At 47.1% G+C, this 16,535-nt stretch overlaps 9 protein-coding genes across 9 annotated transcripts; 4 read left to right on the top strand and 5 right to left on the bottom strand.

Annotated features, from left to right (window-relative positions):
* Nucleotides 1-503: 503 nt before the first annotated feature.
* On the bottom strand, nt 504-1,070 carry FMAN_05179 (uncharacterized protein; the record flags this gene model as incomplete). Its single annotated transcript, XM_041825735.1, has 1 exon — nt 504-1,070. The coding sequence occupies one exon, from the start codon at nt 1,068-1,070 to the stop codon at nt 504-506; it is 567 nt and encodes a 188-aa protein (XP_041691085.1).
* A 3,479-nt stretch (nt 1,071-4,549) lies between these two features.
* Nucleotides 4,550-4,970, top strand: FMAN_05178 (uncharacterized protein; the record flags this gene model as incomplete). The annotated part of the gene is made up of 2 exons (XM_041825733.1): nt 4,550-4,889; nt 4,948-4,970. The coding sequence occupies 2 exons, from the start codon at nt 4,550-4,552 to the stop codon at nt 4,968-4,970; spliced, it is 363 nt and encodes a 120-aa protein (XP_041691084.1).
* Nucleotides 4,971-5,433: 463 nt separating this feature from the next.
* On the bottom strand, nt 5,434-5,942 carry FMAN_05177 (uncharacterized protein; the record flags this gene model as incomplete). The annotated part of the gene is made up of 4 exons (XM_041825732.1): nt 5,434-5,487; nt 5,538-5,585; nt 5,636-5,837; nt 5,899-5,942. The coding sequence occupies 4 exons, from the start codon at nt 5,940-5,942 to the stop codon at nt 5,434-5,436; spliced, it is 348 nt and encodes a 115-aa protein (XP_041691083.1).
* Nucleotides 5,943-6,769: 827 nt separating this feature from the next.
* FMAN_05176 (uncharacterized protein) lies at nt 6,770-7,623 on the top strand (the record flags this gene model as incomplete). The annotated part of the gene is made up of 2 exons (XM_041825731.1): nt 6,770-6,917; nt 6,971-7,623. 2 exons carry the CDS (start codon nt 6,770-6,772, stop codon nt 7,621-7,623), a joined length of 801 nt encoding a protein of 266 aa, XP_041691082.1.
* A 323-nt stretch (nt 7,624-7,946) lies between these two features.
* On the bottom strand, nt 7,947-8,984 carry FMAN_05175 (uncharacterized protein; the record flags this gene model as incomplete). The annotated part of the gene is made up of 3 exons (XM_041825730.1): nt 7,947-8,198; nt 8,248-8,363; nt 8,444-8,984. The coding sequence occupies 3 exons, from the start codon at nt 8,982-8,984 to the stop codon at nt 7,947-7,949; spliced, it is 909 nt and encodes a 302-aa protein (XP_041691081.1).
* A 712-nt stretch (nt 8,985-9,696) lies between these two features.
* On the bottom strand, nt 9,697-10,386 carry FMAN_16256 (uncharacterized protein; the record flags this gene model as incomplete). The annotated part of the gene is made up of 2 exons (XM_041825729.1): nt 9,697-10,298; nt 10,383-10,386. 2 exons carry the CDS (start codon nt 10,384-10,386, stop codon nt 9,697-9,699), a joined length of 606 nt encoding a protein of 201 aa, XP_041691080.1.
* Nucleotides 10,387-10,902: 516 nt separating this feature from the next.
* FMAN_05174 (uncharacterized protein) lies at nt 10,903-12,539 on the top strand (the record flags this gene model as incomplete). Its single annotated transcript, XM_041825728.1, has 7 exons — nt 10,903-11,421; nt 11,490-11,652; nt 11,707-11,899; nt 11,954-12,104; nt 12,180-12,380; nt 12,439-12,463; nt 12,523-12,539. The coding sequence occupies 7 exons, from the start codon at nt 10,903-10,905 to the stop codon at nt 12,537-12,539; spliced, it is 1,269 nt and encodes a 422-aa protein (XP_041691079.1).
* Nucleotides 12,540-13,122: 583 nt separating this feature from the next.
* On the top strand, nt 13,123-15,174 carry FMAN_05173 (uncharacterized protein; the record flags this gene model as incomplete). The annotated part of the gene is made up of 1 exon (XM_041825727.1): nt 13,123-15,174. The coding sequence occupies one exon, from the start codon at nt 13,123-13,125 to the stop codon at nt 15,172-15,174; it is 2,052 nt and encodes a 683-aa protein (XP_041691078.1).
* A 70-nt stretch (nt 15,175-15,244) lies between these two features.
* On the bottom strand, nt 15,245-16,481 carry FMAN_05172 (uncharacterized protein; the record flags this gene model as incomplete). The annotated part of the gene is made up of 4 exons (XM_041825726.1): nt 15,245-15,359; nt 15,415-16,158; nt 16,209-16,356; nt 16,451-16,481. The coding sequence occupies 4 exons, from the start codon at nt 16,479-16,481 to the stop codon at nt 15,245-15,247; spliced, it is 1,038 nt and encodes a 345-aa protein (XP_041691077.1).
* Nucleotides 16,482-16,535: the final 54 nt, after the last annotated feature.

The raw sequence follows: 16,535 nt of genomic DNA, 5'->3' as shown, positions 1-16,535 counted from the left end.
GCCCCAAGGCTAATCTTACAACCAGTTAATATAAAGTAAACCTGCATACTTTACTCGCTAGCAGACTCATAAAAGGAACTCAATACCGACCAAGGCCCATAGCCAACCGAAGCACCTCCTAAGTTACTATAAGAATCAAAATGCTCCTCTATATACTTCATGGCGCCTGTAAATTCAATACTTATATCGGCAGCTACAATAAAAGATATTAGGTAGGCTAGAAATTGGCTCTATATGGCTATATCAGCAGCATTCTGCTCCTTAATTATCTTCTAGAGTAAAATCAGGCCTAGGCTCAGCTTAATTCCCTTTACGACCTTAATATTAACATCACTAAAAAGCTCACCAAAAAGCTAAAGGCAGTTAATATTAACAACAAGGGCCAAGAAAGAAATACTTACATCGCAGCCTGCCATATCTAACTGCATAGACTTATGCAATTCGTTATAGGCATATGACCCGCCAACCGACTAAAGTCCAAAGCCAACCGATCTGCCAACCGACTAAAGCCCAAAGCCAACCGATCCGCCAACCTTTATGCCCCACTCTAACTCTATGGAATGATTCTTAACATCCAAAGCAGAGTAGGAAAAGGTGATATTTATCCATGGATCTGCGTCTTGTGCAGTCGGAGGCTGGTCTGAAGGAGATTTGAAAACTGGATTGGCCATCTCCAAACCTCGAGCTGCCAGCGTTGTACCTGCTGGCTCTCCATTCTTATCAGCTGGAGCTGTGGCAGACACAATTACCGGTACGCTTGTGGCGTTGTTTGTATCGTCTCCAGCCTTGGCTACCCGTAGCGACTTGAGCCTATCCAGGTCCTGCTTAATCGTGGTTTCCTTTTTGTCGAACCAGTTGAGCGCATCCTTCTTGGTGCTTTCAGTAAGAGCGATTTGAGTGTACTCATTCCAAGCTTGTTGGTTTGTTTTATTCTGGTCTTGAGCAGCCTGAAGCTCTGTTTGGGCGTCACGGACTTCCTTCTCGGCTTTCTCCTGGTCTCCGGGCTTGCCTTGCTGAAGATTATAGATAACGCTAGCCAAGGCCGCTTGTTTCTCGTACAAGGTTGTCATAGCGGCTTCGACCTTCGCTTTACTGTCCTCAAGGCTCTGCGACGGAAGTAAAGCACCCGCCACTAGGTACTGTAGCTTTCCATCCTTATCCTTATCAACTAGCAACCTTGCCAGCTCGTAAGACCTTAAGAGGCTCTCAAGTCAGGCTATTTCACTATCCAGCTAAGCCAGTATATACGTGCCGTTATGTGCGTACCAGCCTTCTGCTTTGCGCTTGCAGTACATAGCCCACTTACTGGGTATAAAATTAACTCTATAGACCTTACTGAAGCCAGTGGCATTAGGGATTGTAGAGTTGCGTAGAGACTCTTTACTGTCTTTAATGCGGCTTATAGTTAAATTAATGTCAACCATACTAAAGCTGTAGTCTACGTTATACTTTTAGCCATTAACGACCCAATCTATCTAAGCAGCTTAAATACTGGCTTTAAACATTAAGTAAGTCTCTTAATTCTAGTTATTTATATACTCTTTCTGCTTGCTGGTATAATCAGGACTGGGACCAGGCGGGAACAGCTTTTGGGCCCGTTCTGTATACAGTTGGTTAGCACTATTATTAAATTATCTTTAATAAGTTCAAGAGACACTTTCTGCCAAGTGTCTAGGAGAACCTACCTTCCGCTTATATCTTGGCCGTATCCTATAAAGACTGTTCCTTTGCCTATGCCAACTGCTTATCGCGATATCTCTCGATAATAGTCTTAGCAGAGCCTGGTTTAGTTAACTTAAGAAACTTTATAGCATCGTTATATTATTTATTGCCAGGGCTTCTGATTGCGTCGGCACCGGAGATGGTAGCCTTAACAGGAAGCAGAACGTCAAGTGAGCGTGTATAGCTGCATGCAACACTCCTACCAGTGTTTCCAATTTTCAAATATCAGATGATTTAAATCAAAACAGGCGCGAATCTTACCATAATTGAAGCAATAAGCATCATGCCATCCACTAAAGTGGCCTCGGCCTGCCTGACTGTAGTTAGTGTTATCGCATGTTTGGAAGCATCCCACACAAAAGAGCCCCCATTTTCATAATCGTCAAGGTCAATCACTGTGCCTGGCACTGCGATAGTCAAATATTGCTCTGGAGAGCAACGGGAAGCGATGCAGCAATGGCGTTTCTCAAAAGAGAGCTTACACTCGCAATGGACTTGATAGCATCTTGCTGAAGCGCTGCGAGGTTATCAGACATGGCTGCAGTATCAAGAATCAAACAGGATAATGGATATGAATGTCGAAGTATGGTAGACAATCCATTGCTTTCCAGTCTCCAGGTAATGAATTTATGCTCTTTTACTATTGAGATCTTCGTACACTTCCTACACGTAGCGTCTAGACATCTCTGTTCTCTGAATTCCTTACGCTAGTCACTTGCAAGCCACTATCCGAATTAGAATATGTTGTGTATGTGATTGGTAGCTGAATCTCTCTTCCAGCATGACTTGACGTGATGAATTAAGACGTTCCTGCTGCCATTTCTAGCCAATGGGATTGCTTCCGGCACAAGCTGTGTTCCATCAATGCTATTGCTTCGGGCGAACTGCGGGATGGGTCTTGGATATGACCAAACAGAGGATTGTGATTATGCGACATCTGCAGTCATTATTGGCTCTAATAGAAAGCTTCTTTGGTCGACATGAGGCTATATCTGAGTTCTGTATACATTCAAATAGTTTCGAAGTATTAGGTACCTACGAACCTAATGAAGCTGTCACGTTTCATTGAAGACGGCATGTAAATCCGTTTTGGCGTTTCTGTTAGGTATTAGAAAGATCTACTATTCGTTCACTAAAATTGGGCAGACACGGCAGGTCCCTTTCCTCCCGGCCCCGACAGCCGCTTTTGAAATGGCACATACCTGTCGCTTCTAGGGCAAGCTGAAGAATGAGACTGAACATTGGTCTAGACCATGTGATCAGGGAAAATCGTACGACATCCTAGTTAAAATATGGAACTAAGGATTTTTATGCATAAAACCTATCTGAAGGAACGTCCAGGTAACAGCGGCACCACACTGTGCAAGACTTTCTTAGGACGAGGCTTTGACCTCGTCCAGGTAATCCTCTTAGAATAAACATTTGATTGCCACTTGACGCCCAAAAACGTACATACAAGTCAGCTGAAACTAAATTCCATGGGCTCTTATTTCCACTTTGTCTAGTAGCACACCGTCAATTCATTCCCAAATCCCCATCAGGCGTAACGCCACAGATCGTGGTGTAAGGGCTGTTGACATTGTTCCTTGCGGGTACCATCACCACTTGAATTTCGTGGCCTTGACAATTGTGAGAAGGCAAGGTGTCTCAGGTATCGCCAGTGGAGATAAGTAAGAGGACATTGGATCTTACTGCGGTAGGGTCTTAATACAAAACTGATAAGTGATACAGCCTGTTGAAACAGAAGTTTTAGTGTAGAATAATTTGCGTGGCCTTGTCTCAATTCTTCAGAGTAATAATCATTCACTCGAAGTTTCAATCACCGTCTGATGAAGATCACCCTTCGGGAGAATGTTGCTCATGCGCCAAGCCATTTCATTGTCGACATGTTCTGAAACCCAAGACATCCACTGTCAGTCAGGTAAACGTATCCCAAGCTTTGGCGGAGAGTCACTCTGCATCAGATCAAGATTTGGAGCTAAATCTGCTCAGCTGAAAACCACTGGCTACTCTCGTGTCGAAAGGTATGTGATATCTGATCTCGACACTGCAAACGTGGCTCAATCATGAGGTGCATAGTTTTCAAAAACCTTCTTCACCAACAACAGTAACAAGACAAGCATATTAACCGCCACGTTTAGCCAAAGAGGCGGCACGTACATCATCATCTCCGCTTCAAGCTATCCTACAGTATGTATGCGATTCCCTTTTTATATTTTCTAGCTAGCCACAAAGAGGTACATGTTAAGAAAATGAACGCCGATTTAGTGCTCTATGGATTCCGTCGATTTGCATCCAATTACCTGAGATTGCAACAATATTCAAACTACCGGAGATCAAAAACTATCTCAACCTGGTACCATCTTGTATCTTGCGATGTATCAAGTAAGGCTCTGCCAGACAAAAAGCTACACTGGCTGTACATATCTCGCTCGGTCCCCTTAGCCTGTCTCACCTGCAATCATAGTGCCTCACTTGTCTCACAACCTCACAACACCTACACGTGTCGGCCGCCCATATAACGCCACATAGATGTTGTGATACTGTACTAGAATTATGAAAATCAGCTATCGGGCATCATTTCCGGTTTGAGACTATTTTCCGCAGTCTAGAATTGTCCTTCTCGCAAGTGGCGGGCTGAAAGGCAGAGCGTAGTTTACGATACCATTGACATTGTACTGAAGTACTGGTCCTCTCTGATTAAGTATATAAGCAGGCTCTGCATTTCACTCTCTCTGCCATTCTTCTTAACTCAACCCACTTTAAGGCTTTACATCCATCACTATCACACTTCTTACTATCTCCTTAGATTGATATTTCTTCCATCATGGGTGACACACGATCTACCACTATAAAGATTGTGAACTCAACCGATTTGATACTCCAACTTTCTGATCCTCAACCGCTGAAACTCGGCCAATGGGCGATTTCTCCGCCCGCCGAGATCGATCAAGGCCAAACGTCTCCGACCTTCGAAGCAATTGCCGGTTTTGCTGAAGCTGGTGTAGACGGTAGCGTCACTTATACCAGTCAAGCTGGTGCATTCACGTTTTACTTCACCAATCCCAACACCGGCCCGAACACATATAACGCAAAAGGTCCAAAGAACTATAAGGTCGATCATACAACTGGTGCAGGTGAAGTCGCGACTGTGACCTTCTCAATTGGTAAGAACAATTCCTACACCTTTCTTGTTATCCTATTATATTCTTACTCCTTATCCAGAGAGCGATCCTACTAGTCGCTAATCTTTTATTGATTCACGACTTCTGTGAGGGAGTGGAAATGATGGGGACCATGCCGGGTATTTACGGCTAGGCTTTTACGTTCTCTGAGCACTCCAGTTCTCTTTGTCTCACCAAGATCCATGTGGTGATATGAGCTCTCAGCCACAAGGCTCAACTACAAACACATTACACTTCTTCCCAAGATATACAAGTAGAGTGTGTAATAGTAACACGCTCATCTTCATAAGAAGCAATTACAGTCTGATGTGTTTACTAAAGCTTTAGTAGTAATGTACGATTGCAGATTTGAAACCCTGTAGTGTTATTTCAGCTACTAAGCAACTCCGACACGTGGATGTCTTGAATAAGGTATGTGATCAAAGTGGCACGATAATATACCTGTGATAGTACTATTGGATGATTGCGGCCTATAAGGTTAAGTATTAGGCTGGAAACAGTGTAATAGTACAAATGTCCTGACCCTTTAGTCGGCCTCAGCACCCTGAGCGCCACACTTGTCTTCGCAGTAATAAGTAAACTGCAAACTGATAAGTATCTTTGAAGTTATATCAATCCTCTTGATCTTACCTCATCGCCACCTATGTGGCCGTCGGCCGAGTTACATATCGTTCCATCCTGTTGATAATTAACATAAAAAGAATTAAGCTTGACCGGTCCAGCCTTACAAAAGTACAATCAGTGCATGTGTCCCACCACTCACCACCAGTGTTTCGCTGCTTGTACATATCGCAAGCACACTTGGTAGCATCGGCCAGAACCTCATAGGTGGTCTGCCAGTTGTAACTTGGGCTGAACGGGGTTCCGCCTACAGGAGACGACATCCTGTTGGACACACAGGCAGCAGCTTTGTGGGTAGCAGCACGAGCACTATCAAAGGCGTTAGATTGTTTGGAAGAACACGTCGAGGGTCTGTGTAAAGATAACGAACCTGCTGATGGCCATGATGGCTACTGTGAAGAGAGAAATTTGCATGATGGATAAGAAATAAGAAGTAATGATAGTTTGAGGAGGATGAACTGGCGAGATGAATTCCTACAGCAGAATAACTTAGATCTTTATACAATTCGTCTCTATGCTTCATTCGATGTAATTCTTGCCGGCCCGAGAAGAGTTCTTGCAAGAGCTGAAAAAACAAGGCTATGCGACAAGTCGATAACTCTTTGATCCCAAACAGGACATTCGTAAACCGATCGTCGGTGAAGCCGTACGTCGGCAGTTGAGTTGGTATAATTTTCGCGCCTATGATGTTTCACGAATTTGATAGATTCATGTCATGATTCAAGAACCCAGTGTCGCAGAATCCAACGTCTTTCGCTATACGAGCAACTGAGACTATTAGTTTGGTCGCCCCACCAATGAACTAACTGCAATCGTGACTTGATCATCACCAGCCCTGAGGAACATGAGACGATACTCCACTTAGGAACTACAGATCTCGCGCCAGAAAGGGCAAGTGCGTTATTTACGTATCCAATTTTAAAGTTTATTAAGATAAGGATTGACATGATACCCAGAAGCTGTCAAACGCGCGGGTTGACGTAGCATGCTTAATCCACTTACCGAACAGTTCTAAGCATGGCCGTTAGATCTAACGTAGTGCTGTAGGACAACGAGAAAGTCGGAAGTTGATACTTTGAGTAATAAGACCCAATATTTGATCGCTGAGTTTGAGTATCGCGTTCAAACATAAATACTTGGCTGTCTCCTACTTAGCCAAGAGCAAATCAATCACACCAACTCACACAATCCCAATCTCCCTCTTCTCTTCGATCAAACTTTACTCTGATATTCTTTACAAGATGCATTGCTCCAACCTCGTCTATGCTTTGCTCATCTCCGCCACTGGTGCGGTTCCCTTGGAAGATTTTCCCTTCCCAGGAGCCATCAAGTGGACTCCCAGCCACCAGATTCAGCCTGGAGATGTCATTGTTCCTGTGAAGGATGTTTGTAAGTCACGATTCTAGATATCATTTCGAGAACAAGTGCTGAGAACATGATAGCCTACATCGTTAAGGAGGAGACCTATCTCGCCAAACTCAAAGCTGAAGGCATCAAGATTGGTGCTCCCAAGCTGGACCCGTCCTGGACCTCGTACAACAGAACTGACCTGCCCAAGCCCAAGTACCCCAAAGCATCAAAGGGCTACTTCGGGAAGCGAGACGACTGTAGCGGCACCTTCTACATCACCACTGACAAGACTGAGACCTTTGTCGACTGGGACGTGCAAATGTCGCCTGTCGTCTGCGCCAACGGGGACATGGACATCAGCGTGTCTTCAGGCTACAGCGTCTCCAACACCGTTGGAGGCAGTGCTGGAGTCGATCTCACCTTCGTTAAGGATAAGCTGGCCGGGTCTCTTGGTATCGACTACAGCCGCACCTGGACCACGCAGACCTCGGTCATTACTAAGGGTACTATTAAGGACGGTAACTGTGGTGTCATGATCACCAAGCCTCTCACCACTCGCCGTTCTGGTCGTCAGTTCCAGGGCTGCATTGGATCTGCCACCGAGATTGGTACTTGGTATGCTGATAGCCGCGGCGAGGGAAGCTACAACGGTATCACCTGGATTGAAGGTGCCATCTCTGCTTGCTCCAAACCTGGCAACAACCCTCCCCTGTCTCGCTGCAATGGAGAGGGCAACTTCCGATAAGCGAGGAGACAGTGGAAGAGTGATGAGTGGCAAGACGACGCTTCCGACTTTGGTGGAATTGTGTCTGTGCTTTCACGGACGGAATTCCGAGAGGTGAAAGGTATCTTGCATCGTCTCAGTGTCTGTGATTGACTATGCACTGCGGAACAATTCTTAAGAAATTCTATTGAATGATTTAGACTTTTTTATAGCATCTTTGAATATAATGATAAGAGAAGAAGTGAAAAGTATTGACCATGTGTGATTTAAAGCATTGATTTGAGGCAAAATATTCTCAAACAATGGCAGACTCTCCACCGCAAATGGCCTTCTTTGCCTGAGGGTTAAGGAGATACCTTGATCATAGCTCGTCCCGGGACACTACCCTCCTGAAGCATGTCACAGAACCTATCAATGTCATGCAAAGTCCCCTTAGTCAAAATAGGATGGATCAATCCCCTCGCTGTAAAGTCGAGTGCCTCGTCGGCTTTCCTTTTGGTGCCAAAAAGACTCCCAACAATGTTTAACCTCTTCCCGATGACCAGGGCAGCCATCGTTCCAGCCATAACAGCGGAATGATTCCGGATGCCAAGTGTCTGTAGAGCAAGTGAGTAAACGCACTTGCCAAGGAGGGGGAGTACTTACTACCAGTGTTCCGCGGACTCTTAGAGTATGTGGCACGATATCATATGCCTCCTTCGAGGGAGTGGCAAGCATAACCCCATGGGCCCCATAGGTTTGATTGCCATGGCTTTTGCGTACTGCACTGCAAAATGTCCTACACCTCCACCTGCGCCAAGGACGACGAGCCACTCTCCAGGCTGGGCAGAATCACGCTTACAAGCCGCGTACGCTGAGAATCCTCCGCACATGATAGGTCCAGCCTCTTTATCCGTGACTCCGTCAGGGATCTTGGTAGCGTATCGTCCATCAGTGACGCAGTATTCCTGAAAGGTACCAGCAACTTCTACCGCATGATGGATGACTTTCGGGAAATGAACCTCACAAAAGCCGTTGGAACACATTTCGCGAACGCCGTAGGTTGACTCAACCCACTTGACCCCAGCCCGATCGCCGACTTTCCAGAGGGCAGAAACGTCATCGTCGACGGCTACAACCACCCCAGCTCCTTCATGTCCCGCGATTCCGAGTGATGAGGTAGCCATGAGAGGAAACATCCCATTGTAAGCGGCCCATTCGTCGCGGAGGAAGCATTTGTCCGATGCGCAGAGACCACTCCAGTTGATCATGACGAGGATCTGGTGTGAGGCCGGCTGAGGGACAGGGATAGTCTTCACCAAGACTTTCGCACCAGGACCTGAGCCATCTGGAACAGCTGCTTGCTGAGTCTGAGGAATTTCATAGTTTGCATCGAGCGACATAACGTCCTGGCAATCAATTATGTGGATAGGAAAATGGTTGATAGACTTTTGATAGTTGTTGGTTCTAGCCTACAGTACAAATTCTTACTTATGAACTAGCTGCTCATATTTTGCTTCAGGAGATTCCTTGTTTCTCGCGGCCTGTACCTCGAATGTTCTTTCTTACATAACCCGGATCGCAGCCAGGATCCGGATCTAGGTCCGGGTCCGGGTTCCGGGTGGCGGACGGGCGAATGAGCACAGGACTTGGGGAGAAGTCCGTAAAAGACCGCTACGCTAAGCTCAATTCGATTAGCATAGTCCTCAGCTCGGAACTCGGTCGGGGCTTTTGCAGAAGCGAGCCCCTATAGTCGTGGTGATTTGTCCACCCGACGGGTCATTAGTCTCTCCGTTAACAACACAAGCATGGATTCGGCTCAATTATTATTCATGTGTTGGCCAAGTGTGGTCTGCTTCTTGAATACCATTACGGAATATTTCAATATTGCCGTCAAAATAACTAGACCAGTTTATATAAGACCAAGGTAAAGGATCAAAGACGTGAGACAAGGTGTATACTCAAGTAACTGTTGGTATTAGAGAAGTACAGTACGAAATAAACCGTGGTATCAGGAGACTACAGAAGGATAAAGTGTGATATTCAATCAATGAAGAGGCACAAGGAAATTTAATTTATTGCAAGTATGTTCCAATATCCTGCCAACTATTGCCACTACCGAGCCTCGCGCCGTTCCAGGTCTACCATAAGGCCATGACTGTTGACAAAGCTTGTAAACCGATCTAGTACTTCCATCTTGGCCTCCTTATCCACCAGCCCAACCTCGTACTTCTTAAACAAATATGCGAGAATGTAGTGCATCTCTGCATATGCCAAGTTCTGCCCAAGACAGCTCCGCACGCCTTTGGAGAACGAACACATATTGGTATCAAGAGCGTTCCCCCCAGCACCAAGCCAACGCTCAGGATTAAACGTATGAGCGTCCTCGCCCCAGAGCTCCGTGCTGAAGTTCATGGTGTAAGCTGACATGCCAATGACACTACCTGGAGGAACGACCTGGCCATCCACGACGAGAGGCGGCCCGTTGCGGGGGACAATCCGAGGAAGTCTTCCCGGTGAGGCAATAGCAAAGCGTACGGCTTCACGCACTGAAGCATTGAGATACTCGATCTGTTCCAAGTCCACCAAAGACGGCAAGCTTTCTGCATTAATAGCACTAGCATCAAGGGCTTCGACAAACCTCTTAGCAATCCGACTGTTCTTCGCGATCTGGGTGATAGCTACTGCTAGTGAGTATGCTGTAGTATCAGATCCTGCTATAAAGAGGTCGTATGCTACTCGAATATAACGGTTCTTACCCCTACGGAGGATTGGTATTTCGATCAAGTATCATGAGTTACTCATAACATACATATAGCAGCTTCGCTGTGTTATAGACAGTTAAAGCTAGGTTAAAGCGAGTATAAGTTATTAATTAAATAACTGAAATCGATGTAATATGTATAGTGAACTATATAACTGAAAGTAATTAAGATTTTTCAGTATATCCTCGTTGAGTCGTCATTAGCTTTGAGCCAATCAATTGACACATTAGCATAAGTAAATGCAAGGTCTAATAGGACACAAGAGTCTGTATTAGATACCTTGGTCACTGTAGCACCTCATCACTCGACCTATTCCCGTGGGTATATTACATCCAAACATCCAAACATCGGATCCCAGGTTCCCGGGCCGGGACAGCTTCCGCTTTTTCGCAGTTCCGTCCGGGATATACAACAGTCAGCCACTTAGCCCATGATCGCCAGGTGGGGTCCGGACAATCCCATTATTTACCAAGACTTTCACCTAAGACTCTCAAGTCCCTATGTCCACCGCAAATAAACAAGCTCATTATCTGCTCTACTCTCTCGCACAGTCATCATGGGCAATTTCAGAGTCTGTATCGTTGGCGGTGGTCTAGCAGGCTCACTACTAGCTAACGGACTTATCAACAATGGGGTCGACACAATTGTATTTGAGAGAGACGAAGAAAGTCTCAAGAGGGATGGATACCAGATCCGTCTTGGTGACCCTGCATTGATAGGTCTGGCCTCGTGTCTGACTGATTCACAGTTGGAATCCATCGTGCAAAGGCTCGGGAAATATTCTGGCTCTTCCAAGACAGCACCAAGTATCTGCAACACCAGGTTCCAGACCATTCTGGATCTGTCGGCACTGCCGACCTATTCCAAGTCATCGGCTATCAATCGCGTTGTACTGCGTGACTTGCTTCTCGAGCCCGTCGTTGCCAAGGGGAAGGTCAAGTTCGGCAAGCAATTCTCACATTACGAGATTGTCGAAAATGGATCTGATGGAAATGAAAGCGTCAAAGTTAACTTCAAAGACGGCTCGTCAGAGTATGGTGATATTCTGATCGCTGCAGATGGCAGCGGATCAAAGGTTAGTGGGCCTGTCTTGATACTCATGATACCTTTTCTACGATGCCGTGTACTGAAATCCTTGTTCAGGTAAACAAACAAATTGGGGCCAAGAATCTTGTCGATATGAAAAGTCATCTCGCTTTCCTCTCCAAGGGTAATGCTACCAAAACACGTCTGCGCGAGCTGCCTCCTCGTCTTTTGAACGGGCCAGTTCTGGTGTTCAAGAATGGCATCTCTCTCTACTATGCGCGTAAGATACGATTGACTATGATGACTTTCCAATTCTGTCACTGACATTAAGCAGTTTACTTACCAGCCTCCCAACAGAAGGGCGGGTGTCAGACCCCAGATGATGATTTCGACTTTGACGAGAACCAAGCTTCATTCTATTGGAGCTTAACTGTTCCTCGCGAGCTGTGTCCCTTCGAAGACACCAGTGATATTCCCGACAGGCGAGAGTTCTGTCTCGACATAGTCCGCGATTGGGCTCCAGAATAGTAAGACTTGCAACCACCTGACTTACGCTTGCATAATTGACTCAACCCAAATAGCCATGTCATGCTCTCCGCTGGAGCCAGTGGTGAAGATAACATCACCGCGACAATGCTGCGGGCTAGTACCAAACTCTCCAAAGACTGGCGGCATCGACTCCGTGCACAGAATGGCAATAACCCAGAAGAGGGCCACCCACGAATATGGCTCGTGGGCGACGCTGTTCATGCTATGCAGCCAAACCGGCAAGTTCATTCACGATTGCAAATGAGAATCTGCTAATAGAACACAAGGGGAATGGGCGGAAACCAAGCGATGCGAGACGTTGCCGACATGTTGCCTGAGTTGCTCGCACTGAAAAGGGCGGCCGAAGCAGGCCCACCGCTAAGCACTAAGGAGCTCGAGGCGAGGTGCAGCGCATACGAGAAGAAGATGATTGACCGGTCTTTTGCTTGGGTCGCTAAGAGCGGCGGCACAAGCCAGCCAGTAAGTCGAGGCCTATTATATCATGATCGTGGAGCTTGCAAGTGCTGATTTTCGCAAGACCGTCGACCTCGATGGATTTCTAGGTAGTGTTATATCCTTCTTGGCAGGCTTGCTGCTGCCTGTAGCAACTATTTTGTACAAGGCTTTTCAAAGATCTGAGTAGTAGAGGTAGTCACGGAGTCGGGTATGGAGCTGAGATATTGAGGTATGATTAGTGGTTTGGTGTTTTGCGACGCCGAGACGGAGGCCGGTCTTTAACAAAGGCCGGCAATGCCGTGGTGGCGGGGGGACGAATTGCGGGGTACTCCGTATTTATCTGCCGTAATAACTGTAGATGCTGTAACCATGCTGAACTTTCGCTTGCTTATACCTGTTGTTTATCTTGATAGAATTTCCAAGTTCAAATTGTCATCCTTATTGTTCGCGCTTTGCAGTACAAACGTCTTGACAGCCGATTACATATAGGCAGGGAGTTAGTCGTTAACACCAGCTCGCTAATTATGGCCCAATGCGAGACACACCTAGCTACTAGTTACGTTAGTTAGTAGTTAGTTGTCATTTAGGTAAGGTAGCCTACAGCCCACTATCCCCGCATTTTAAAACGGGTAGTTTTGTCGGCAGTGAATTTATAATAACCCTCCAAAGTACGTACGTACGCTGTAGACAATTATCGGTTCTCGTATTCTCGTCCTTTCCAGCTTCACATTCGCTCACAAGTTCTTGTTAGAAGCATATATACAAGATGCCTACCAAGAGGCTGAGTGATAACATGCGCCGTCGCTGTGCCGCAGCTTGTGAGAGCTGCAAACGCCGAAAAGAGCGATGCGACGGCAATTTGCCATGTCGTCGATGTGCCATTCGACAAATTGCCTCAGAGTGTCGCTATTCAACCCCAAAACGTCGCGCGTCCGTCTCCTCACGCCAGAGTGTCAGCGTGGTGTCAAGGGATCCGCCGGAGCCACTGGCAGACATGCTGCTGAACTACTCGATCGACCAACCACTTGACCTGACGGCGAGCCAGCTTGGAGACTCATTCTTGGACATCGGCGCCTCGTTCCCCGACACTTATCGACTGGGAGAGAGTGACCAACATGGCTCCGTTTATTTCGGGGATGCAGCCAATGAATCATTCCTTCAGCAGATTCGTCAGCTCGTTGCTCGGACACTGGGGCCGTGTCCCTTTGTCGACCAGCCGATACAATATCATACCAACCATGATCCCTCATGCCCCGCTTCCGTGTCCGATCCCCCACCAAAGCCCAGCTCGTCCCATGCGAAGCAACTGGTAAGTTGGGGCATGCAAGCAACAAGTCATTTGCTGGGTGCTTTGGACGAATCAGAGGTTCAGACACAAGTAGACGACTGGATACAGCAAGACGACGATGCTGAAAGCCTCTCCTCCGCAATATGCTACTTGATTCTGGCAAATGGTGCGCTAACGTGCCCGGGAGACGAAGATGCGACTGCGGAAGCATATTACACGTACGCGAGATACCTGACGAATTCAAAATCTCACCAAGGACCAAGCCTCTCGGCGATTCTGTGTCATAATTTGATCGCTTTCTATCAGATAAACTCAGGAAGACGAGACGCTGCATATCACTCCATCGGGGTCGCATGCCGACTTGCATGCGCCATGGGTATCCATAAAGTGAACAAGCCGCAACACATGAGTCGCGCCGATTCTGCTTTTCGCGAACGTCTTTGGAAAGCACTGCGACTGTTTGATACTTTCGCCAGCGGTTCCTTGGGTCGACCTATCTGCACCTATGAGACTCGCAACACCAAGGCCGAGAAGGGCTATTCTTCCGCCATCGACATGGCTGCTATTCTCGAAGCCGTCTTAAGGGAGGTCTACGGGCCCTCCAAGGTTTCAAGACACTTCATCACAAGCATGACGCAGGAACATCGCTCATGGGCATCTCGCATGAGTTCCGGCCTAAAGACTGATGGGCTAGAGTGCGCGGAACAAACCCAAGGCTGTGATTCAGTACCCACGCTGGCATCCTCTAATATGAGACAGTCATACTACTGGTCCATCATGCTGCTGACCCGGCCTGTGCTCCTTGACCTAGCGGCTACACGAGCAATGCGTGAAGGGGCCAGCGATCGAGATGGAAAAGGAATCTCAACACCATCACATCCCGACACAGCTCTTGTGTACGCTTCAGTTGACTCAGCTGTTCGCATTGTACGCTTGCTTCAGAGTGTTCTGACGAGGGATGATTTACCCAAACGGATGCCATTTCCCGTCCACTCTGCCTTTACTGCCGCTCTGACCCTGGGGGTCGCTAACTTTGCAGATCTGGACCACGTTTTCCCGCTGCGAGCGAATTTGGAAATCGTTGGTCAGCTGCTGCAGAGGCTTGAAAAGTATGATAGCATCGCTAGGTACTACTGCCAAGTTGTGCAGCAGCTCCAATCCGCATGTGAAGAGTATGTTGAGCAGCGGAATAACCGCATCATTGAGAAGCAGAGCCATCTAGTCGGTGAGCTATTCGGGCGTCTCCAAGAAAAGTCACCTTTGCCAAAGTACAAGTGTGGGAGGGTGGGCAGTGGGTGGAATGATGAGATTGTGGTGGCCCAGGAGCTTCAAACCCCGACAGCTTCTCTGTCTACCATCTCTTTGACAGAGGGTTCGACTCTAGGAGTTGACCTTGGTAGTGTTGGTGGAGATCCCGATGATCTATCTTTGGACTTGTTTCAAGATTCGTCGTTACTCGATATGTCTCATATCGAAGATACCTCAGATGTAGGTAGTATGGTCTTCTCTAGCTTGAGCTGGTTTCAATAGCCGCAATAAGAAAGACGCTGTATTATCATAGGATGGATTTATTACGGTAGCTCTTGCTAAAGTCCTCACATTAGACTTCCAGGGTGTACACCTTTTCAGGCTGAGTATCAATGGCTTTGGCCGCTGTCTCCTGTTCAAGCATATCCTTTGCGGCAGTTACATCCACCCTGAAAGGCTTGATAATACTTGAAGTTGTTAGCAGTCTAATAAGCTTGGAATGAAGGGAAAGTACAATCTCACTTCGGATCATTCAGGCAGAAATAGATGCTTCTAGGCTCACCGAGCCACTTTGCCTGCTTGACAAGGAACTCAGCCGCCGAGCCTTGAAACGGTCTCCCATCAAGATTTGCTCGACCACCAACTCCCATGATAGCAACAGTAGGCTTGGGGGTCACACACTGGGCAATGCCTTGATACACGCCCAAGTGACTGTTAAATAAGATGCCTTTGCCGTCAGCGACAAAATTATACATCAGCTGGCCGCCATCAAAGTGCGACATGACGTGCTTCTGGCGGTCCTGCACATAATCAGCAAAGGCACGTGTCCCTGGATCCATGCTCTCCTCGGGCATAAACTGCTTCATTTTGAAAAGACCAAACTGCATTAATCTGGTGATGTCCAAGGTACAGTCGTATGGAGTGACTTCCCCGGTAAACCTCTCCGCGGTATCGAATTCTTCAGGGAAGTCGTGGGGAGTAGTTGCAGGGATCAAAGAGTGCAATGAGGGCCAAACATGGACTGCGGCTGTGGCATACTTGACGTGAGGCATAGGAGGCGCTGTCGGTGGTGCTGGAGCTCGATCAATTAGGCCTTCCGCAGCCTTCGTGAGAGTTTCCTTGTTGAACAAGGGTACTCTTTCGCCACCGCTGACTGGGATCAATTGTGCTTCGGGGACGCCTGCATCTCGGAGGCATCTGATAGCCTCACCATTGGCAATTAATGTCGCCCCTGTTCTCAGGGCAAGTTGGTCTGCCCCAGGGAGGCTTTATGACTATTAAAACCTTGCGTGGGTGAAATGCTTGGTCCGACTTACTGATCGAAGTGGGCGTGCGAGATGACTATGTAATCCAGTTCTATTACGTCCTCAAGCTCGAGGTATCGTTTCAGACCCTCTGGTTTATCAAGCCAGGTGTCGTGGAAGATGTTGAAACCCTTCCATTTCAGCCTAAATGTAGTTGTTCCTAATTGATTTCAATCAGTCCTGACTTAGTCAATTGGGTGGCAAGTATGTTCAAAGTAGACTGAGATGCTTGCAGGATATTTCAGAAAACTTACCGAAGAACTCCAAAGTCGCTTTTGTAGCCATTATGACTTTTAGGCTTCTCAGGGAGAAGTACGCAGAAAGCGAAGATTTTCTTTT

Source organism: Fusarium mangiferae (assembly GCF_900044065.1).
Source record: "Fusarium mangiferae strain MRC7560 genome assembly, contig: FMAN_scaffold023, whole genome shotgun sequence".
In the NCBI taxonomy this organism is placed as follows: Eukaryota; Fungi; Ascomycota; class Sordariomycetes; order Hypocreales; family Nectriaceae; genus Fusarium; species Fusarium mangiferae.
The sequence above is the reverse complement of the archived record's forward strand: the minus strand, read 5'-3'. Positions and strand labels throughout refer to the sequence as shown.